Here is a 24,689-nt window from a genome sequence, read left to right as displayed (position 1 = left end):
ATGGGATACGCACAGAGAATAAAACATTGCAAGTACACGCAGGATATGACGACCAGCACACCGTAGATGCTCCACACTGAGGCCATCGTGACCAGGTGACTTACCACCAGACATGGATTTAATGGCTTTGGCTACCTCTGAGACTGATATCCTTGTCGCCTGTCTATCCACAATAGCCCCAACGCAGGCCCCTCTTTCCCGTGACGGTGTTATGCTTGGTTTCACAATAAAGTGGTCTCTGAATATATTAGCAATAGTCTCATGATCCGCTACCCCTTCAACGCTCGCCGGCGGGCCAGGCCTAGCATTTAGCTTGCTAGTTGACTTCCAAAATGCCTTAAAATCTTTTTTTGCGTGTTGTGACGCTATTATGTCCATTTGTATTTGATTTTGATGATCTTGGCACCATTTCAGTCGAGACTTGAATATACGTCGACTTTCACACATGTTATTGTACTCAGTGCCTACTACAGGTTTGCCACTACACACCCACACAAGAAATGCCTGCCTCGCCCGCCAATGAGCATCTTTCACATCTTTCTAATGTGTCTAATTTAATTTTGTTGTATGAACAGATAGTTTATTTTAATTATTCAGTAAAATGTAATGTTTTTTATTTATTAATCCATCAATCGATTCTAAAACGTTGACCGAGCCGTTGGTACATCTACAAGTTTTACCCCTGCGTGTTTTGCCCCTGCGTGTTTTGCCCCTGCGTGTTTTGCACCAGCGGGTTCTGCCCCAGCTGGTTCTGTATCTGCATCATCTGCTGCATGTTCTGCAACAGCTGCAGATTCTGAAGGTTATTCTGCATATTCTGCATCTGAAATGAATTGAAATTAAGTAATAATTAACAATTGAATTTTTTAATAGCTGAGAAATTATTCGAAATCTTCCCCAAAGGACATAAGAAATCGAGACCTTTTGATGTGGAAAGGCTCATAGCTACTACAAATACTAGATATGTGCTATTCTCAATCAAAAGGGTACTTATTGTCGGTTGTCAATAAGGTGCTATTCCAATATAGCTTTAATTTGAAATCAACCTTATCGACAAGCGACAATGTGGTACCTTTTGGTGTTCAGGAGTACCATTTTGTTCTTATTCAGTGGTTCCATTACATTAAATTTCACTTTTTGATTTGTTGACGAAAAAATATAATAAAGAATGTTGTTTTTTACTCAGGTAAGAAAAACAAAATGTAAGTAGAAACAAGTCCATCCATAGTTCGTGATCAGCAACGCAGGCTTCGTCACTTACTAACAAAAACAAAATGATGTAATCCGCATCAGGTTTTTTCAATGTTAACCACTAAAATAAACATTATTATTTATTATGGTTTATTTCATGAGAAACTATCGCGGTAACCGAAGACAATATTACGTTAAACACAATTTTTTTACTACCACTAAATTAATAAACTAGGCTAAGGTGCCACCTCGGACCGTAGGTCCGGTGCAGTAACAAACTTCCCCACGACACTGGCAGCGTCGCCCCGTTGAATTGTCCCAACTCCTACTATGCCGTTGTCGATGATTCAATTCCCACATTAACTCCTTAGTCTCCGTACCCCAAGATCCCGCAGTTTTCACAGCAACTGGTATGATAATACATCACTACATAGTATAAAACAAAGTCGCTTCCTGCTGTCTGTCCCTATGCATACATAGATCTTTAAAACTACGTAACGGATTTTGATGCGGTTTTATTAATAGATAAATAGAGTGACTCAAGAGGAAGGTTTATATGTATAATACATCAGCATTGCACCCGTGCGAAGCCGGGGCGGGTCGCTAGTTGGTTATATGTTGGTTATATATATATCATCAGCATACCTGTCCTCTCGTCAATCCTCGTGGCCCAGCCAACTGCCTCATCATCTGCGCAAGTTGCAGATGCCTCCTCGAAGGCCGTCTCCTCCCAATGACGGATGGCAGATCGTCATCGAAGTAGTCATCGTCGTCCATCATACTCATCAGCAAGGCTGAGATGAACCGCTTGTTGATCTTGTGGTCTTCGAGAGATTGAGCTTTCACTGGGGTTTTGGGGTTGGGGATGGTGAATGCATGGATTGACGCGATGAGGAGGACTAACTGAAAAGTTTAGGCAAGTTTAAAAAAATATTTTATTCGTTTTGATGGTAATGTTCTCTTAGGACAGCGGTTCAAAGTTTTTGGCGACGGAACCCTTTTGGAAAGCAAAATATTTGACGGAGCCCCTTCTTCTTCGACCTAGTGTTTTCCAGGCCTAGCGCCAGGGTCCGCTTCCCTACTTAATCTTCTCCACTTTGCCCGGTCTTCGACATTGACGGAGCCCCAAATTAAAAATGTTCGATTGACAAATTAACTATGTACCAGAGATATAGTAGTGGTTATTGATTTGTTTTCGCTTTTTCTCGCGGAGACCCCACAGAGGCTTTGCGGAGCCCTAGGGGTCCACGGAGCACACATTAAGAATGGCTGTCCCAGGGAACCCTTAAAAAAGTTCGATTTCTATGACACTTGAAATAGACGCCATTTAGTGACGTAAATGGGAAATGAAACATTCGTCAATAATTAAGAACATTGAATAATAATCGAACGGGAAATTTCTAAGTGAAAATTGCATAAGAACTTTCTCATGAGTTTTCAGAAATTTTCGGAAATTTTACAATATTCCGCAACGGGGTCCCTTTGTTTGACATAATTATTGAGAGTCATAATATATTATCATATTATCATTAGTCATAATTCTGAAACCGTTAACTTTTCAGGATTTTCCTCGGGTTATCCTATAGATAGGTTAGGTTAGGTTTGGTTTCTGGCAATCCTGAAAAGTTACGAGTTTCTGCGAAAAACCAAATTATGACTAACGAACATGTGGACGAACAATAAATACATTATGACTTAAAACTATTTGGGAAACGATAGAGACCGTATGCAACTTGCACATTCCTACTTTTAAGACATTATTACTAGCATAATAACTTACGAATATTAAGGACTTCATTGTAAATTTGTGAGTAGGCGCAGCACGGACGAACAGACGCACAATGGTCTAATTTGTGTTTAATCAACATTTCAACACATATTTTGCAGTGTATTGGTAAATCTTCCGCATACATAATTATATCCGCCACTCCTTGTTCTTCGTACTAATTGTGAAAAAAGCAATGTTTGTCTGTATTATCGTCAGTGAAATCCAGAAAAATGAATCGAGACCAGTCATTTTGTCTCATTGTATCCTTTGTTACAATTACGGCGAAAGTTGACGACTGCCCCGAAACCGCCTTTCTATTTCCCCCGAAATGCGAACTGTAAAATGGTATATATATGTCGGGGGTGCTGACCTGCAGTAAGTAGGCATTTGCTGCAAAAATTGGCTATGTCAGTCCTAAAACGGCGAGGAGTTATATATCGACCAATACTAAAAAACCTGATGCATATAAAATAAAAATAAATAAATAAAATTAAATATGTTTATTGCTTATACCAGAAAGAAAAAAAATATAAAAAAAACATTGCACAAGAAACAAAACCAAAAAAACACAATACACTTAAATTTCACAAAAATCATTATAGAAAACATGCACAGAAAGAAAGAAAAAAAAATGAAAATTGAAACAGTAAACTACATCTAGGTCTGTTTGTTGTATAGGCAATGGGTACCAGTGTCTGCTTTTGCTAGATATATGTTGATAATATACCCAGCGCTGATTTTCAGACGGGCCCCTTTTGGTCGGTCGTTACACACCAATCACACCATTGCTCAAACCAGTATGTACCTATACTGGTCGAGTGCAGCCACGGAGAACCACTAGTTAAGCAATTGATGCATATCGATAATATGTAGCAGCCAAGCGTACGATTCACGCATCCTTTTAAATGTATGTTGAGTTTACCTTGGAATTACTAGTAAATGCACTCAATAATAATGAAAATGGATTATTTTAATAAAATTTGTGTATGACAAGGATCCTGACCAAATTATCATCGTTTTTTTTTTCGAAATCGATTTTTTCTGATTTCTTCACAACCGAGACGTTTCAATCCACGATTTTTGCATATTAAAAACCTGTATGAAAGGCTAAATATTAAAAAAAACCGGACAAGTGCGAGTCGGACTTATCCACCGAGGGTTCCGTACAAATTCATCAAATTTTGTAATTATTATTTTTTTTTTTTTACTTTAACATATACATATTTATAGTTTTTAGATTTTTTTCCTGTTCATGTAGTGTAAGATGATATTACTTGGCAAATTTCATAGTTCTAGATCAACGGGAAGTAGCCTATAAATTTTGTTTCCTTGAGTTGAGAGTGTCGAAATATACTTTTTTTGCGGCATAAACGGCCGTATCTTTTTTATACGTTAACTTATAAGTTTGATTTTTTTCACAGCTTCAAAGGACTGTAGACCTAAGTATATAGTTTTAATTTCAACATTTCAACACAATACCTCCACAAGTTCCCGAGATAAAGGGTCTTGACAGACGGACAACAAAGTGATCCTATAAGGGTTCCGTTTTTTCCTATTGAGGTACGGAACCCTAAAAACAGCCGAGATCATATTAAAAGGAGTCTTGTCTTAAAGGATGTCTGACACTACAGCGCGATCTCTTCAAAATGTTAATAGTTATTTACGATACAAGTGCGGAAAAGAGGAAATTCGAAACGAGTGGCGATAAATTAAAACACGACCGCAGGGAGTGTTTTAAATCGACACGAGTTGCGAATTACCTATTCGCACGTGTATCGTACAACGTTTTACAGTACATATGGCCCTTTAAACTTTCGACATATGCACGAAAAGTGCTATTTGACGCACTAGTGCGAGAAAGTAGCACCATATGTACTGTAAATAATTTTTCATACTAATTTAATTGCTGTACACTTTACTTCTCTTCTAAAACCAATAATTCCGAGATGCATCCTTAATACTTTAGGGTTCGTATGCGTAGCCAACGTGCAAACGTTAACGCTTCGCAGCGAACGAAACGCAACTGTCACTGTCGCACTAGTGTGAAAGAGTGATAGAGAGAGATGACTACGATACTTTACGAAGCGTTAAAGATTGGCACGTTGGCTATGCGCCCAGGAGACCTAGCCAAGACAATCGTACATCGACAAACGCGGACGGAACCCTGATTTAAATAAAACGACCCATTTTAATTGCTCTTGATAGTATACAGTCCTTATACGGGAAGAAATCGTACATGTAAAACAAGTGTTTTTTATTACCTTTACAATGTATTAACTGTGCGTATGTTCCTACGTTAATTCATAAATACCAAGATCATTGTTATTACGTTTCTGATTATTACGGTATTTAATGAAAATGACGACGACGGTTAACTAACCTGCGTTTTGCCGACGACATCGTCCTTTTCTCCCACACGGCATCTCAACTACAACACATGCTACAAGATCTCAGCACAGCGAGCCTTGAGGTTGGACTCACAATGAACAGAGCGAAAACTCAGTTGATGACCAATGGAGCAAAACACAGGGTCACGGTAGATGGGCAGGATATACAGTATGTTGATGAGTACATTTACTTGGGCCAGATAGCCTCCTTCGAAAACAGGCAAACCATAGAGGTCAATAGACGTATTGACAACGCCTGGAAGAGCTTCTGGTCCATGAAGGCGCTATTGAAGGGCGACCTTCCCCTGTGTCTCAAGCGCAAACTCATCGACATGTGTATGCTGCCTATCCTAACCTACGGTGCTCAAACATGGTCATTAACTGTGGCGTTAAAGTCCAAACTCAAGGTTTGCCAGCGAGCGATGGAGCGCAGTATACTAGGTGTTCGCAGAACTGATAGAATCAGAAACACGGAACTGCGCTCCAGAACTCGAGTTGTAGATGTAGGTGTCCAGACCGCTAAGCTTAAGTGGGACTGGGCTGGGCATGTCTGCCGCATGCACCCTGAAAGGTGGGCCAAAATGGTTACCGAGTGGGACCCACGGAACACCATAGATGGTGCTGGCTGGGGTGCAGGCAGGCCGAAAAGGAGATGGCGGGACGACTTAGACGCATTTTATCCGGATTGGCGGGACACTACAAACGACAGGGTCGAGTGGAGGAAACGAGGGGAGGCCTTTGCCCAGCAGTGGGACACTAAATTAGTCTAGTAAAAAAAAAGAAAAAAAGAAAATGAGTTGTCCGCTGTTATGTAAATAATACAGGTCGATCAAGTTACGCATAACGCATCAAGTTACGTAATTTTTTTATATAAATAAAAGTTTAAAATTACGTACGACATGCATGGTCACAATTTTTTAATACTACGTCGGTGGCAAACAAGCATACGGCCCGCCTGATGGGAAGCAGTCACCGTAGCCTATGGACGCCTGCAACTCCAAAGGTGTTATATGCGTGTTGCCGACCCTGTTCCGCACCGCACCCTCGTTGAGCTCTGTCTGGCAACACATACAGTTACAATAGAGCATTTCCGACAAATTAATAATTCATTAAGATTATATTAATTACTTTTGAATTTATTAATTATATTATTTATATTTATTAATTATTATTAATTATTCACATTATTAATTATTAACATAACATAGCCTGTAAGTTAATACTAACAACTATGGACTGTAACTGTCTGAAAATAAATTATTTTTATTTATTTTTTATTTATTTTTTATTAATTACTTCTTTGGTGTCGGAGGCCAAGATCCACTTCGGGTCGCCGCGCCACAACAGTAAGTAAGGAAGTACTTCCTTTTGAAAAATTGTATCTCATTCAAGTGTAGCAATTTATTTAGCCAAGTACATTCTAAGTTCACAAAATATTTAAACAAATATATATATTTTTTTTATGAGAAGGAATTTAGGCAGGGACAAAAAATACATGTATTTTGCTAGAGGCTAGATTTACTCAGTAATCAGTATTGTTGTTGTAACTAATATATACAGTATGTACTTATGTAATAGCTATAATTAAACCCGTTTGCTAAAACTAACAACTTATACCCAAGTAAGAAAAACTACCAATCTAAGTTATTTTATTGACTTGTATAAAAGTGCTGTATTTGTTTCTGTTTTATCAGTGGTTGGTTCGTAAATATTTTCTTTATTCGTAGTGTTTTAGAGTTAGACCAAGAAAAGTCTGCAGCGATTTTGATAGCACACGCAGTGCAAGTGTTATTTTAAACGTCAAACTTTTATGAAATTATGACGTATAAATAACACTTGCACTGCGTGTGCTATCAGAATCGCTGCAGCTTTTCTTGGTCTCACTCTATTTACGTAAATGTTTAGGCTAAATCGATCTGGTCGTACATTTCCAATAACATTATTATGTAATTAGGTCACACATGAATGCTTATGGTATAAAAATAATGTTTCAATTATAAATACAACTAAATAGCATAAATATTTTCAAAAAAACAACTGCATTTTCTGTTGCTACATTTTCGTGAACATTCTAAAAAAATTTTAGTGCGACCTTTGTTTATTTAACAGAGTTCACCTTATATTTATAAACAAGTCAATAAAAGTTTTAGTTATTAATTACTTATATGATTTAAAAAACGTAAAATATAATATACTAAAAATTCTAAATAATCTGTGTCCAATATTCAAAAAGCAAAGTCGATTATGAAGCAGAACCAATGTAATTACGAATACATGTCTGTAGAAAACCTGTGAGGAGTAGGGGGCAGTAAAATCACTCATTGACTGAGCTTTGACCCTAGCGGCGTTCGTAAATCAGATCCAATATTTATTTAAAATTGCTACCCTTATACAGAAATATAAAAGTAGAAAGTCTGTTGTACTTATTGAAGAAAATTGATGTGGGTAAGGTAAGGGTGATGCGTCCGTAATGCGCGGGTGCATGGAGCGGGAGCGCGCACGCAGGTGCCATTGTAGTCAGTTAGGTAAAATCCGTCCCACGCGTCCGCATCAGTGGAAGCCCTTAGAGAAAAGTACTTAAAAGATCTTTTTTTTTTTTTTTTTTTAATTTATTGAATAAGGAAGCAAATTACAGTTTTTTTAGATCATTACAAGACCCATCGTAGGCAAAACCTTATGGAGGTTTGTGTGCCGATGGGGAGTTCGAGAATAACATAAAGAAAAACAATATTATATCCTATATCTTATCATAAATATGATTCTTAGTATACATAGCTTGTGTCGTTAGTTTTTAATAAGTGCATTTTAACGACATTTTTTATATGTTTACCATTTAAATATTTAGCACAAACAACTTCTGGCAGATCATTCAATATTTTAGGTAATATATATGTGTACAGCCTAGTGCCATATATGTTGTTATATTTGGGTATACAATATTTGTTTTGGTTCTGTAGACATCTTAGTTTTGTACATCTTTTGTGTTCTTTTAGTTCAGTAACATGGTGATATTCTTCTGTTAGTATGGCTAGTTTACACATATTTTGAACTGGGAGTAAATTACAGTATTTGAAAAGTTGGGAATAGTCTGTTTCGTACTTCTTTTTGATATGCTTAGGTACAAGTGTCTTCAATAATCTTATTTGTAAGTTATATATTTTTTCTATATATGTTTTATAGGTTTTACCATAAGTACTCAGAGCGTAACCGATCACAGAGTCAGCAAGGGCTAAGTACAACATACGTAGGGTTTTGTACGGTAACTTATATCTTAATGTTGACATTTTACTTAGGATGGCTCTCAACTTATCGCACACATAATTAATGTGTGGTCCCCAGTTGAATCTGTGGTCGATTATTAACCCAAGGTACATGTGCTCTGTGACCACTTCAATTTTTTCACAGTTACACGTTGTGATATTATGCTGGTGCAGGCAGCTATGTTGGTGTGCAAATACAGTAATATTATGAGTAGTTTTATTGTGAGCTGAACGAATATGCATTATCTTGGTCTTTTGGGCGTTAATTACTAAACCGACATCGTGCGCCCATTTGCAGAGGGTGTTAAAGTTGGATTGCATTATGCGTTCTGCGGCAGCTATGTCACGGTCGGCTGTGATAATGCATGTGTCGTCCGCGAACTGATAGACAGAGCCCTCAGTTATTATGTTGCACATATCATTAACATATAGCAGGTATTCCGTTGGTCCAATTATGGATCCCTGCGCCGTGCCTTTTTCGGTTTTTATTTCGTCACTGTATGTATTGTTTATTTTTACTCGTGTATGTCTATTTTTATGATAGCTTTTCAGCAAGTTAACTAGAGGACCCTGTATACCGCTCTGCTCTAATTTGTAATATAACGTTTCATAATCTAGCATTTCAAAAGCTTTGCTGAAATCAATGAAAACAACGAGCACATGCCTTTTTTCATGCATGTGCTCGTTGATTTCATTGTTGAAGTCGCGAAGTAGCTGAGAGGTACTTCGATTTTTTTGAAAACCGTATTGTTTACTGTTAATTATATTGTTTTGAGTCAAAAAGTTACTGATTTCGTTACCGAGGTATCTCTCAATTATCTTATCGATACACGACAATATAGTAATTGGTCTATAGTTATTACAATCACTATGCGCTCCTTTTTTATAAATAGGGCGTATTATACCCGTTTTGAGTTCGTCGGGATATACCGATGTGGCAAGGCAGGTGTTAATCAAGTGAGTAAGAATTGGTGTTATTTTAATACAATTTTTTTTAATGTCCATGACTCGAATTTTGTCATACCCAGGGCTTTTTCTATCATTTAGACCTTTAATTATTTTAGAAATATTGTCGCATGTCGCCTTTTTAACCCTCATTGCCACATCTGCGCCCCCGGCGAACCCGGTATGGTCCAGAATTTGTGTTTTACATGTAACTGATATTTTCTTTACATTATTTTGAAATTCTTGGGCAAAATTACTACATATTTCTCTTTCATTCATTTTAAAATATTTCATGATTACATCATCAATGGAACAATTTATTTTGCCGCACAGTTCATTAATTATGCGCCATATTTTTTTCGAATTTTTAAAATTTTTAGTAATTTCTTGTTTAATGTACTTATTTTTAATGAAATTAATATATTTATTTGTTTTATTACGATACTTATTGTATAAAATTCTATTTTCAATTTTTTCCGGCGCTTTTTTCCAAATTTTGTACATTTTATCTCTTTGTTTACACATTCTAAGCATTTTTTTATTTACCCATTTACATTTTGTTTTTATATTTTTACACCTTATAGTCTTTTTACATTCATCGTATGCATTTTGAATTTTTTCCTTAACGAAGTTAAATATTCTATTCGGACAGTTGTAGGCGAGTGCCTCATCCCATTCAACCTGCTGCAGCGCAATATCGATCTTATCGTTGTCTAGCACGGTAACTAATCGCGCCGCGGGCGCACAGGCGCTTGCGCCCGTTATCGGTAGCGCACAGCCCGTTATGTAATGATCAGCAATAGATATGTTAATGACCCCGGTATGTACTGAGTGGCAATTGATCGGCCTCAAGAAGATATGATCTATACAGGATCTTGACATACTGTTTCCTTTACTTTCCTCACGGGTAAATTGAGTTATGCCACTCTCTAGTCCCAGTTCAGAAAGTCTATTTAAATACATAGTATTAATATTATTTTGTTTCTTCAGGTCAATATTCATATCTCCAATAATTATCAATTTGTTTTTGTCGGCGATGTGGTTTATAGTTGTACATAACTCGTTTACAAAGTGCGATTTGCATTTATCGGGCGGGCGGTACACCGCGCAGATACTGATTTTTTCCTTATTGTTTATGTCTATGCGCCCGCATAGCGATTCAAAGTATAAAGACGCATAAGGGGTCAGGGTAAATGGGATGGTTTTGCGTACATATAATATTACTCCACCTCCCTTCCGGTTTTTTCTAAGATTAGTGTGCATGTTATAATCCGCTAAATTAAATAATGATCTACAAGTTTCAGTTATGTTAACTTCTGTAAGTACAATTAAGTCTATTACGCGGTTGCTATGCGTAACTATGTATTCTAAATGTGAGAAATTTAATAACATCGATCTTATGTTTACATGCAGTGTAATCAGATATCGACATCCTGTAGGAATAGCACTTATATAATTGTTCCAACTGCTGAAACTACCTTCGTCGATGTTGAAAGACCTATACATTTAACTTTTTTTTTTTTTTAGGTAGGCACTTAGATGTCTTTATAATGCAAGAGTCAATCCGTTTTGGAAGCCCAATATTCAATATCACTCACCGATCTTATATGATGTGTTTTACCTTGCTCGTCCTTCTTGATAAGTATGCATCCTTTTTTACACCATACAAACTTATACAAACTGGTTTCCTTTAGCTCCGACTTGGCTTTCCAGAGTAGGTAGGCGGTCGTGGGTGATAAGGCCTCCCGCATGAAGATCCTGTAGTCGTCCGGTCTCCCGAGGTCGCGCCCTGTGAGGGTGGTGGTTTTGGATTCGTCCAGCCATCTGTCCCGCTTTCCTTCGCGAAGTGTGACCACTACTGTGGCTAAGTTCCTTTTCTGTCCTTCTGGTGCCTTACTGGCTTTTCTGTATGTTTGTATGATGTCTTCGGGGTCCTGGTTTATTTTTTCAGCGATTTTTTTCACAGTTTCCTTCAGGTTTTCACCCTCAGTTTTTTGTAAGCCGCAAATTTCCAGGTGATTACCCATTTGGTTTTGTTCCATAATCTGGACTTTTTGTTCGAGAAGTTCAACTTTGTTCTTCATATTGGTGAGTTTATTTTTTAAGTCCATGTTTTCGTTTTCTACCCTCTTTGTTTTTTCTTTAAATGAGTCAAGGGATTCTAGTTTAGTTAGTCTAGTTTTAAGCCCTGATGTCGTGGCATCTGAGAATCTGATCTACAAGCTCTTTCGTCGCTTCTAACCTTGCGTTTGCACACATACTTACTCCACTAACAAAAGGTAGGTAGAGCAGAAAGCGCGAAGTTTTTCCTTTCTAACTGTGTCAGAGCGAAGTACTTAAAAAATTACAAATACGAGAATTCTTGTTCCATGACGGTCTTCCCAAACAAAAATCTTGGATGTCCTTTTGTTTTCACCACATTGACTACTCTTTTATTCTCTAACAGAGAAAGATCTATTTCTGAGCCCTGATTCTAGTGGCATCCGTGAACTTGATCTTGCACTGCTGCACGGCCATGTTGGGCTGCAGGAAGTCGGAGAGTGAGCGCGCGGGGTTGGGGCGGTCGAAGGGGAAGCCCATGGCGCGCTTGTCCGGGTACTTGCGGTCTCGGATGCCGCAGTACGATGCTGCGTCGTTGCAGGTGCCTACTAGGTCTTGCTCCACCTAAAAATAGAAGGGAAGGTTAAAAAGACTCTTTTGCAAGTTTACCAGGTCTTGTTTCACCTAAGAAAATGAAAAGTTTAGAAAGGTGATTGCTTGTTTTAATGCTCAACAGCGTGACAGATATAGTCAGTAATTGATTGTATTGTAACTGGGATGGTACATTATAATCTTGTGATGTCAGGATCTGCCGGGCTTTCGTCAGACGTTTAAGAAGTTAATTTTAAAAATAATTCAAGGAACTGGAACATGGATTCTTATTAAAAAGTTCATGGAAATGACGTAGGAAGTGGATTTAATGTCACAAATGACTGACAAGAGAAAATGGAACCAACGCCGACAAAATAATTGGCTATTTTACTTACATCAATAATTTGTAGCATTCAAATTTCAAAGATAAATAAATAATAATAAATAAATAAATATTATAGGACATTCTTACACAGATTGACTAAGTCCCACGGTAAGTCCAAGGAGGCTTGTGTTATGGGTACTCAGACAACGATATATATATTATATAATATATAAATACTTAAATACATAGAAAACACCCATGACTCAGGAACAAATATCTGTGCTCATCACACAAATAAATGCCCTTACCGGGATTCGAACCCAGGGCCATCGGCTTCACAGGCAGGGTCACTACCCACTAGGCCAGACCGGTCGTCGATATTAATCAAGAAGTGGTATAATATTGATATAACAATTCCCATTTGTTGCCACGGCTCACTAGGAGAGACTGGGGTCCGCTCGACAGTCTAAATTAGCATAGGCAAAGTTTATTTCCTTGTATTTCAATTAGTGTAAAAATAGGTCTACCAATTTTATATCGCATTTAGTTCATAGTCATGATACTTCGGCATTATGATCTAAGCCCTTCAAATATAATTCCTCTTTACCCGGTCCTCGTTCCAGTTGGTGACTTGCACGAACAGCACACAGGGGTACCCCTGGGTGGTGCCCTTGGCCAGTAGCATGTGGTGCGGCCAGCCGCAGCCGCAGAAGTCGAACTCGGCCGCTTCGGCGGAGCCCGGCTGGCCGGGACGAGAGTCCTGAAGTTATATTTAAATTAAATTTTAATTTATTTATTCCATTAAGATAACATTGATCTCAGTAAAAATAATGTTAGTATTTAAAAGCTAAATATGATTAGGTATAAATTTAAGATTATTTCATTGAGTACAGTACATAGTTTACAATATATTAGCAGTTTACAGTACAGATCTTCAAGAAAAGAGCGTATTCCCATCTTAAAGGCCGGCAACGCACTTACAACCCCTCTGGTGTTGCGGGTGTCCATGGGCGGCGGTAATCGCTTACCATCAGGTGATCCGTCTGCTCGTTTGCCTCCTATTTCATAAAAAAAAAAAAAAAAAAAGATACTTTAACAATATATTAGAAGGCAAGATAGAAGCGAGAAGAGGCAGGGAAAAACCACGAGCAAGCTACACACAACAATTGAAAGCGAAAGCAAATGTCGTGTGTTACAGGGACCTAAAGAGCCTGACCGAGGATCGAGAAAACTGGCGCATACTCCACCGACAAGAGTCATGCTCCTTAATTATGATGATGATGATGAGTACATGACAACACACATGATCAGCAATCATCTTTAGGATGCTGTTTGGGCTGTCCCTCGTTCGCTCAGCAGAGACATTCTTTTTGCGCAAAATTGCTGCAAATCCATCGGTGCGTGACTCCGCGAACATTTAGGCAGAATTTAGACAGGTCAGTCAGCATCATAAAATAAAGGCTGTGTTGTACTGCACCGTAATAGCATATATCAGACCCACAGGCTGTCAGTGTAAAAAGATGATCAGTATGCCTTGAATAACGATGAATCATCTTCACATCACATTTGATTTTAACTGCATTTGAGGCCTTAGCAAACCTTCGGGCCAGCATGTTCGCTCTGTGCTCTTCGCTCTCTCCATATCGGCATCGTTCTTCTTCAGATCGTCAGTAACAATGTGCCCGAGATATTTGAAGCGAGTGACTCTCGTGAGGGCGATGCCGTTTAGTTGGACGGGAGGTATAACTGTGGGATACATGTTTCCAGCCTCAAAAATCATTACTCTTTTTCCCGTTACATAGCAAACCGTGCGAGCAGGCATAATGGGAAATAATGGGTATAATGGAAATTGGTATTTTTATCCCAAACTAGAAGGCCGTATGAGGTACAAGGCTACTTGAAAATAACTGAAATACGTGAAGTGTGCTAACTCAACATTAGATAAACTTAAAATATAAAGCATTTATTGCGCACATATGACATTAACATTCCGCACATAACATTACCTGACTGCGGAACGTGCGTTCGAAGGGGATGGTGACCGAGGAGTCCTTGCTGCTGCGTTGGACCATGTTGCTGCCGGGGCTTACTGGGAAATGGAGAAAAATATACAGTTCAATAAAATAAAATATAGGTGATAGGTCACTTGATAAGACACGACACTTTCTTTAACACTATATTAGAAGGCAAGATAGAAGCGAGAAGAGGCCGCGGAAAACCACGAGCAAGCTACACACAACAACTGAAAGCGAAAGCAAATGTCGTGTCTTACAGGGACCTAAAGAACCTGGCCGAGGACCGAGAAAACTGACGCATACTCCACCGACAAGAGCCATGCTCTTAAATTATGAATGAAATGAAAATAAAATAAAATGATGATGGAGACAATAATACCAATGTATGTATCTGATTGTTACGTATTCAAGCAAATAAATATATTCTATTCTATTCTACCTATGGTAAAACTGAACGTGAATTTACATCCCGTAGAGAACTTGTCGAGTTCCACCATCATGCGCCTCTGGTCCTCAAACGGCAGCGGCTGTCCGCTTTCGGCTCCCACCGGAACCATGAAGATGCGGACGGTGCTCATCATAAACTGCCCACTGGTGTTGTTCACTTCGATGCTGGTGGTATTAGATATTACTTACATGGCGTGGAGAACTTGTCGAGTTCCACCATCATGCGCCTCTGGTCCTCAAATGGCTGCGGCTGTCCGCTTTCGGCTCCCACCGGAACCATGAAGATGCGGACGGTGCTCATCATAAACTGCCCACTGGTGTTGTTCACTTCGATGCTGGTGGTAATAGATATTACTTACATGGCGTGGAGAACTTGTCGAGTTCCACCATCATGCGCCTCTGGTTCTCAAACGGCAGCGGCTGTCCGCTTTCGTCTCCCACCGGAGCCATGAAGATGCGGACGGTGCTCATCATAGACTGCCCACTGGTGTTGTTCACCTCGATGCTAGTGGTATTAGATATTACTTACATGGCGTGGAGAACTTGTCGAGCTCGATCATCATGCGCCTCTGGTCTTCAAACGGTAGTGGCTGCCCGCTTTCGTCTCCCACCGGAGCCATGAAGATGCGGACGGTGCCCATCATAGACTGCCCGCTGGTGTTGTTCACCTCGATGCTGCAGATAAAACGTTTTTATTTATATACTCAACTAGAGTAGGATTAATTAATAAGAGTTTGATAGCTGCTATGGATCTGAAGATTCTGAATTCAAGTCTGGAAGGACAAAGTGGAAGAGGAAAATAAATTAAGGTAGACTTCATCATCAAATGGGAATAATTTATGAGGGTGAAAATTGGAGAACAGATGACTTGTTAGTCCACAGAAAGAATCGTTAATCTACTGATCTTTTTGAAACTTTCTGTGTGCAAAGTATTTTATCGTATCAACTTCTCATTTTATTCGCCTAAAATATTAACCTAATTTGTAATCGTGACATTTGCTCAATTTTAACGAAGTTGACGTTAAGCTTTCAGCACAATTCCACGGTGTTGCTGCCACTGCATCGAAGTGTTAATATGTACTAACTTGTACATGTAGTGCTCATGCTGCAGATGTGTGAAGCGTGCTGGCATGCTGCCTCGCGGCTGGAAGTCCAGGCCTCGGTACATTTCCACGGATCTCACTATCTGGACGTGTTATGTAGGTACTAACTTGTACATGAAGTCCTCATGCTGCAGATGGGTGAACCGAGCTGGCATGCTGCCTCGCGGCTGGAAGTCCAGTCCTCGGGACAGTTCCACGGTGCTCTGCTCCCACTGGGTGGCGAAGGTGTTGGCTCCGGCGGGGCCCTGAACGCTGATGGAGGATACGCGGATGGATGGGAAATCCAGCTGGGAGAAACAAAATTAGGTATGGAGGACCGTGTCGACTTAAAAAGTAACCTTCGACCTAACAAATTTAGGGTCAAATTGAAAAACTCGAAAAAAAATGAAGGTGTAATTATTTAACCACCTGACCCGTGCTCGCTTGTAGGTCATTTCATATCAAAATGGCGTTTGAACATGTTTGACCCGTATAAATGAAGTGTTGAAAGAGATTGAGACTGAAACTGGAAGGGAGAGCTGGAAAAAAAGTGGGAGCAAATAACGTTATTCTCAGAAGTTAGCTAGTACCTGTTTAGGGGTGTACGCTGGTAACTTGGCCTTATGCAAATTGAAGACTTCATCGACGTAGGCGTGCCAGCGGTAGAACACGGGGTCTCGCATGGCCGTTGCGGAGTCTCCCATCACGCCGAATTGTTCCTGAAAACGAGCAATACCTACATGAAACCTTTTCCTAATCATCATTATCTTACAGCTTGTTATCACCCATCAACATTTGCTTGCCCTTCTTCTTCTTCCTGCCCTTATCCCACGTTACGTGGGGTCGGCACAACATGTTTTTCTCTTCCATTCTCCTCTATCTTTCGTCACCTCAACACTCACTCCTTTCTTTCTGATATCCTCTTTCACACAATCCATCCATCGCTTTTTGGGTCTACTATTCGCTCTCCGTTTATCAACATTCATCCCTAACATTTGCATTTGCTTGCCCTTGTCTTCTTAAATTTAATACTTAGTCATATTTTATTGCTATGATGTTATTTGAATCAGTCAGGTTTATAGATGCTATGTTATACTGCTGTTTTTAAAGTACTAACCTAGTTAATAAAAGTAGTTAATCTAAATCTAAACGGCCACCCAATAGATATAAAAGGTAACCTCTAAAAAGGCCTTTTTTTAAAGAATTAGTACTTACAAGATGCCTATGATCAGGATCGTGAGCGTACGAGATGAAGACATGCCCCATGTTATGCAAGTCTCCGTACTTGGCAGGGTTGAGGCTGATTGAGGATGCTTCCATCAGGTTACCCAGGATGTCTATGCCGGTCGTTTCGTCTAAGGGAAGTTTGCGACCGCTTGGCTGTGAAAGAACAATTGGGAGTTTTGCAACTGCCATTCCTTTAAAAGTTGGGTGAAGGGAGTCATGGGAACACCATGACATTATAAATGGTAGACGATGTTTTGTTGATATACAAGTTCTATAATAGGCACCAGGTACGTTGATTCTTTGGCTAATTGATTCAGACGTACCTATATCGGATCTGATAAACGGGGCGATCCAAGTCTTGTCGAAGAGCTACATACCAGGTCTATAGCACCCTCCTCGATGGCTTGGATGAAGCGGTCGCGCCAGGTTTCCAGGGTGGACACGTCCACACGGATCTGATCCACTGGACGGTCCAGGTCTTTAACGACGCTGTTCGCAAATCTGGAATCAATTAAAAATTGCTTAATAGTATCTTTGCAATTTCAATTATTATTATAGGTAACGCGTATATGGAAACCTCTGTGTATGCTTCCACACACCCGCCCCGCCACACCACACCACGCCACACCGTTCGTACCCGGTCTCGGGCATGCCTTGGTTTGTATACCATGCATCTTGGTCGCTTTCTTACGGCATTTCAGTGAACTTATAATTCTTTGAGCCTTTCATAGCCAAGTCCTTTTGAGGTTAGTGGTTTTATTTGTTTATCAAGCGAGTTACATATGATAGGCCTCCTCTCGCTCATGAGAGGAGGCCTGTGCCCAGCAGTGGGACGTATATAGGTTGAACTATTATTATGGTAAACCTGTAAAGGTTACCTGGGAGGCCAGGCGCGAGACGCAACTTGCGAGTCCAGTTTAGGGAAGTATCCTTCTTCGATGGGGGCGCGGAACTCATTGAAGCGCGTCACCCTTGGTAAGTTGTTGCAGAAACGCTCCATGTTGTATCTGAAGAAGAAATAATTTATAGAGAAACTTGTGATGTCTTTTTCAATTTAACACACTCGAATTTAGGGCATTCCGAAAATATAAGCGGGATCGTTCCGAAGAAAATTATCACCTGTTTAAGATTGCAAGGAATCGGTGTAATCAGAGGGTGAGAGCAGCGAAGCGCCTACATATTTTCAATAACATCGTTTCATCATCGCCTAAGGAAACTAGGAATTTTTTGAACTCAATCGGTGTTGGTAAAAAACAGGATCTAGGTCATACCTGGAAATGATCTGCTCATACATACCTACTGTAGTAGCGTAGATATAGTAGCTCTGTTAAGACCTATCTTAACAAGTAGCAGATAAGTAGGTATTAGCATACCTAAGTACCTACTTACCTAATCTAGACAGATTAAGTCTCTCAATCGTCCTATGATATGTAAAGGTGACATCTACCGAAACTATTGTGTACTAGTATAAATGCTCAATAAGCTGTTAGCTATGTCAATGTATGTAATAGTTCCTAACCAATCCGTAGTGTCATAGAGTGGCGCTGTACTTAACTATATAAGCTTCTACATGTATGTAGATAAACTCACTTTTTCTAACCAGCCTTCTGTAAACATTAAATTTAGATATCAGTATTTCCCTGCTTTCATTTGGTCGCCATTACCTCCAACGCTGAACAAGCTCTCCTCGTGTATCATTAGCGAAAATGCTTTTCTCACTGCCTCGAAGGAGTACACCAGATACTAGATACCAAAATATGTAAGGACATACTTAGCGAAGATCTGCTGGTGCATATAACGAATCTGGATCACCAGCGTTCCTCTTCTGTCTTTGTCGATGATGCTTCTGTCAACTACCTGGAAGGGGTAGACGAGATGCCAGTGCCAGTGGTGCAGTTTGATGCCAAAGTCCTCGCGGAAGTAACACCAGCAGCCAACCAGGACCCGACCAGCAAGCAGGAGGCAATGAGGAACGGCCACGCTAGAGAATGGTGGTATACCTTGCAGTGATCTGCTGGTGCATGTAATAAAACAGCTTTCCTCGTCTATCCTTGTCGACGATTCTTCTATTTGCATCCTCGAAGTTGACAAGAAGTCAGAGATTGATGGAACAGGTGCCAAAAAGAGAGACATACCTAGCGACGATCTGCTGGTGCATGTAGTACAGCAGTTCTCCTCGTCTATCCTTGTCGACGATGCTTCTATCTGCAGCCTCGAAGGGGTAAACGAGATGCCAGTGCCAGTGGTGCAGGTTAATGCCGACATCCTCGCGGAAATATGCCACGCGCTGCTCCGGCTCTGCATCAGCGGCCGTGTAGTTTTGAGGGATAACTACTGGCATCTGTGGAGCAAAGAGTTGTACAATTAGTTGGTAACTATGACCTCAACAAGAAGTCATTTAGATATATATAGTCAGGTTTATTATAAGGAGAACATTTTTTTATGATATAGGAGGAAAACGAGCAGACGAATCGATTAGCGGTAAGCGATTACCGTCGCCTATGGTCGTCGTCCACCCATTTGGGCATTTTATACCATTTTATAACATTAAATTTTGGGGAAAAAAGCGTAGGTAGGTAAGTAGGTTAGATGTTTTCACGGACGTCACACTAAATCAATAGGTAGGTAGTTTAGGTTCGTTAAGCAGCTTCAAATGCCCGAGGGGCAAACCGCCCGGAAATAGGAGCCCCGTCTAGTTAAGTTGTGAAGGAAATATTTTTTTGTAAAGAAACAGTCCGACGAACTCCAGATTTGATGGACACCCCAGCGTTTTTCGTTTTTCATAGTTTTGATGTGCAGTGCCACGCGTGGTAAATTAAAGAACTAATTCGACCAAAATGCCGCGGCAAAATGCAAACGGCGCCGTTAATGCCATAAGGTATTTTACATAATGCCTTCGCGTTTGTAGAATGATGGCGCCGTTTGTAAACAGCGGATTCTTACAAAATGCCTGCGGCATATATTAGGTATGTGAGACATGCGATAATTTCAAAGTACAAGTCCAACAAAAAACGAGACTTTGACTTGTACTTTGAAATTATCGGATATCTCACATATTATGAGGAATTTAATTTTAGTACCATTTCATATCTTGTCACAGTGACCATAAAAACGAGGTCCCTAGCGACTTTCATATAGTGTCACCATGACAAGATACAATATGGTACTGAAATTAAATGATTTGCCGGTACAAGAGTTAAAAACTTTTTTTTTTATACTACGTCGGTGGCAAACAAGCATACGGCCCGCCTGATGTTAAGCAGTCTCCGTAGCCTATGTACGCCTGCAACTCCAAAGGAGTTACATGCGCGTTGCCGACCCTAACACTCCTCTCCCTCGTTGAGCTCTGGCAACCTTACTCACCGGCAGGAACACAACACTATGAGTAGGGTCTAGTGTTATTTGGCTGCGGTTTTCTGTAAGGTGGAGGTACTTCCCCAGTTGGGCTCTGCTCTAGATCTGCAATGACATCCGCTGTCCTGTGCCCTACCTCACAAAGCGAAAGGTCATTCACAGTGCCCATACCTCTCTTTTGGACGAAGTTTAAGAACATACCCCCGGGTCCGGACGTAGTTTAAGGACATACCCGGGTCCAAAAACAAACTGATTTTGATTGACGCACCCTAGAGCCTTCGGGTACGACGGTGGTGGTCTCCCGAGCCTTACGGAACACCTTGGGGTCCACGAACTTGTCAGGGAACGTCTCCATAAACGTGGGGATGTTCAGCCCCTTGGTGTCAGGCCTAGAATGTAACAAATCATTTTATTAAACAAATTATTTTAAATGTTAAATCATACAATCTCCAAACACTGAGCTATTAAAAGGCGTTGCTAATCTGCTTTACTTGTGCTAAAAATTGTTTAGCGTGGATAAGATTATTAAAAAAGAAAGTTTGTGGATTGCTGGAAGTGGTTAAGAGATTCAAAATTACAAGATGGCAGATCAGAAGCGTATGTAGGATGTAGACTAAACACACACGGTGTGAAGTGTCCACGCCGACTCCGACTTAGGTCACAGGGTGGAAAATCATACGACGCAAGTGGTCTCTATGTCTACCTGTATACCTGTGTGTGTGTGTGTGTGTGTGTATACCTGTGCAGTATGGCGACGGACAGACAGTAGTTGAACATGTACGGGTTGATACGCAGTTGGCAGTATGCGCACACCGACTGCAAGTCCGCCACGTCGCGCATGTCTGTGGAAATACACTCGTTTTATTAAACAAGTCTTGTAATAAGTGGTCGGGCATTTTGTCTAATATTTACCGGCAGCTTGTTTACAAACACTAAAAATTATTAAACTCGTAGAAGCTTACCTATCGCAACTTCGAAACATTATTTTCCGATGTTTTATTTGGCAAATTTTCATTTGACCGAACGCGAACCGAACATTTTAGAAGGGACACCAATCTAACCTTCCTCCAGCGGCTTCTACAGAATGCTTTCTAAAAGTTTAGAAAATATTACGGTTTTAGAAAAAAATAGCGCATTTTCGGTCTGAAAATGAATAATAATAATAACTCCACGGCCGATTCGGCCACGGCGACTGCTATCAACTCCGTTATTGCTGTCTCTGGTGTGCTCGCAAGTGGCTGACGTAACCAGTTTTGTTTCCAAAAGTTCGCGAGCATTGCGGGCATGTGAGCACACCATTTGAGTAATTATAATGTATTGCCGCAGGTGGTCTGGCCTTTATTTCATCGCGCTTGGAATCCAGCTCTAAGCGCCGTCGCGATTCGAATTCAGCCATCCGGGCATTTATTGCATCCCGCCATTCCGTTCGTATGGCTGCCTGCTGCCCCCATCGCAAAGGGCTCTATACGACACTTTTTCATGTGCCGCTTAAGCACATCTTTGTGCCTGAGGAATTGGCCGCCCTGTTTCCGCTTGCCCTCCTCAAGCTCAGAATAAAAGATGCGCTTAGCCACACGCTGGTATGGCAGTAAATGAAACATCGGGCAAACATAGTACGATACCGTGGGCGTGGAGAAAAAGAATGCTAGGTTACCGCTACTTATGAAGGGATTGAACGATCACATTAAGCATTTTGTCTCACCCGCATCTTCAGAGGTTTAGGTGTCTTTAGACGTCTCAAAACAGGGTTTAGAACTAAGGTTGACCTTAGTTCAAAATTAGGAGAAGACCGGCATGTAAATCTTGTGGTTGAAGAACCGTCATAGGGCAAGAACTTTCGATTTTGAACACGTACTTTGCTCAGACACACTAGACACAGTTAGAAAGGAATAGCGTCGTTCTTTCTGCTGTACCGCCGTAAGTGGAGTATGTATATTCACGCATGAGTTAGAAGCGACGAAAGGGCTTATAGACGGTCTTCCCACATTGATCTGGTCGTTGTGGCAGCTGCATGGGCAGCGTTAGTATGTTGGACTTACTCATGAGCTGCCGGTGCACGGGCACGAACAGCGAGAACTGCCTGTGTAGGGCAGCGTCAGCAGATGGGACTTACTCATGAAGATGTCGATGAGTTTCCCCGCGAGCTGGCGGTGCGCGGGCACGAACAGCGAGAACTGCTCGTTGTAGGGCAGCTGCATGGGCAGCGACAGGTCTGGGAGCGCGATGTTGCGGATGGGGATGGAGCGCCCGGAGTCCGTACCGAACTTGCTCTCCAGCTGAGCTGAGGCGCTTTTGTATTTGTCCGGCTGGAAAGCAGGAAATAAGTTTTTTGTCAAAAATTTCGTTTTTGATACAAGCTTTTATCGAGAAAAAAAACATAAATAAGTTGGGTTCTTTTATAAGTCACAGTTCCTATATAGACACAGGAGGGGGCCCTCCTGTGTCTATCATCAGATTAGCTCGATGGTACCATAATTACACTGTCACTGTTATACAGTTTTAGATGGAATTTGGTATGGAGATAGTTTGAAATCAGAGGAAAGACATAAGGATAGTTTTTATCAATCATTATCATCATTGTGGAATGACAAAATGCAGAAAAAGTTGCGGGCACAATCTAGATAGTAGCCAATTAATATTTTGTCGAAATGTTGTGTTATCTGTGGTTTCTTATCAAGTATGTGTCTGCATGCGTATTGTCATAAATAATAGATAAAAACAATTGAAATTAAAAACTATCACAACAAAACACTGAATTGCTTAGATTTTTGTTTTGATAGATTAGATATATTTATTTCACAACATATGATTACAGTACAAATTACATTAATGTCAATTTATAAGAATCTACATTGTGATCGCCAGAAATAAATTTAAATAATAGCAAACTAATCCAATATTAATTTCATTAATTATACATTATATGAAAAATTTCCCCTGAGAAGGATCGATATTTATTATTAAATAGCTATGTACCTATGTTTATTTAAAGTTACCTAGAAATGGATCCCACTCGGTAACCATTTTGGCCCACCTTCCAGGGAGCATGCGGCAGACATGCCCAGCCCAGTCCCACTTAAGCTTAGCGGTCTGGACACCTACATCTACAACTCGAGTTCTGGAGCGCAGTTCCGTGATTCTGATTCTATCAGTTTGATACCTATTATTATATTATTGATGTAACTTACAATTACTAACAAAATTTGTTTAATAACTGACTAAATATGCTCCTCTATAATTTTAACAATACATTTAAATATCTAGAATTTTTCACGACAAACTACATTACAGAATATACCTAATATAAATGACAAAGTTACTCACGTAGTAGTGGTCTGGGAGTTGGAAGACAGAATTGTCGTCGCCCTTCTGCATGAAGCAGGGCTCCGTGGGCCGGTCGAAGAACAGCAGCAGGTCCTGCTTGTTGCCGCTCATGGTGCTGCTGTATAGAAGAAGAAATTAACAAAACTCAAAACTTAGGTTTTGTGAGTACTAGCGACATCTAGTGGCGGATAGGAGAACTTAACTACTACAAATATACGAAAAAATTATTAAATTAGTGTGTCGTTAAAGTTCTGTTTGTTGCCGCTCACTCGTGGACCTCATGGTGTTGCCAAACCGAGAAAAAATTAACATGAGTCAAAATTACTCGAGTCGTCTAGCGACAGTAGCGACTTCTAGTGGTGGATAGCGGTACTTTTTTTTTACTAGATTTATTTTGATTAGATTCCAATGAATGAACCGAATTAGTGCAATTTAATAACAAATGAAATTAAGTAGACACATAACTAGCACAGTCGAGTTCATAAATATGTATACATTTCTTCACCATAATCCATTGCAATAAGGTGAAAAAGTGTATACATATTTGTGAACTCGACTGTACAACTAAGTACCTAAAATAAAGTAGGTATTGGAACATAATAATTTTACGAATCGATATACAAATAATTCTCAGGTACAGCGTGGGTAGTAAGTAACACCCATGGTCAACTAAGGGAAGAAAGCTGCCATCTCCAGTTGAAAAAACTAAATTAAAACACTTACCCTTATTTTT

At 40.1% G+C, this 24,689-nt stretch overlaps 2 protein-coding genes across 2 annotated transcripts; both read right to left on the bottom strand.

Annotated features, from left to right (window-relative positions):
- Positions 1-646: 646 nt before the first annotated feature.
- On the bottom strand, positions 647-3,144 carry LOC134750259 (uncharacterized). The gene is made up of 3 exons (XM_063685416.1): positions 2,972-3,144; positions 1,837-2,094; positions 647-823 (listed from the first exon to the last, which is right to left on the bottom strand). Exons 1-3 carry the CDS (start codon positions 2,987-2,989, stop codon positions 677-679), a joined length of 423 nt encoding a protein of 140 aa, XP_063541486.1. The 5' UTR covers positions 2,990-3,144; the 3' UTR covers positions 647-676.
- Positions 3,145-12,005: 8,861 nt separating this feature from the next.
- LOC134749962 (phenoloxidase subunit 1-like) lies at positions 12,006-24,068 on the bottom strand. Its single transcript, XM_063685000.1, has 14 exons — positions 23,957-24,068; positions 22,746-22,938; positions 21,372-21,474; positions 20,901-21,021; positions 19,414-19,619; positions 18,157-18,285; positions 17,656-17,779; positions 17,267-17,431; positions 16,642-16,770; positions 16,181-16,359; positions 15,499-15,644; positions 14,514-14,596; positions 13,115-13,267; positions 12,006-12,215 (listed from the first exon to the last, which is right to left on the bottom strand). Exons 1-14 carry the CDS (start codon positions 24,065-24,067, stop codon positions 12,006-12,008), a joined length of 2,052 nt encoding a protein of 683 aa, XP_063541070.1. The 5' UTR covers position 24,068.
- Positions 24,069-24,689: the final 621 nt, after the last annotated feature.

This window comes from Cydia strobilella, chromosome 19 (genome assembly GCF_947568885.1).
Source record: "Cydia strobilella chromosome 19, ilCydStro3.1, whole genome shotgun sequence".
Classification (NCBI taxonomy): domain Eukaryota; kingdom Metazoa; phylum Arthropoda; class Insecta; order Lepidoptera; family Tortricidae; genus Cydia; species Cydia strobilella.
This window is presented reverse-complemented; position numbering and strand designations above follow the sequence as displayed.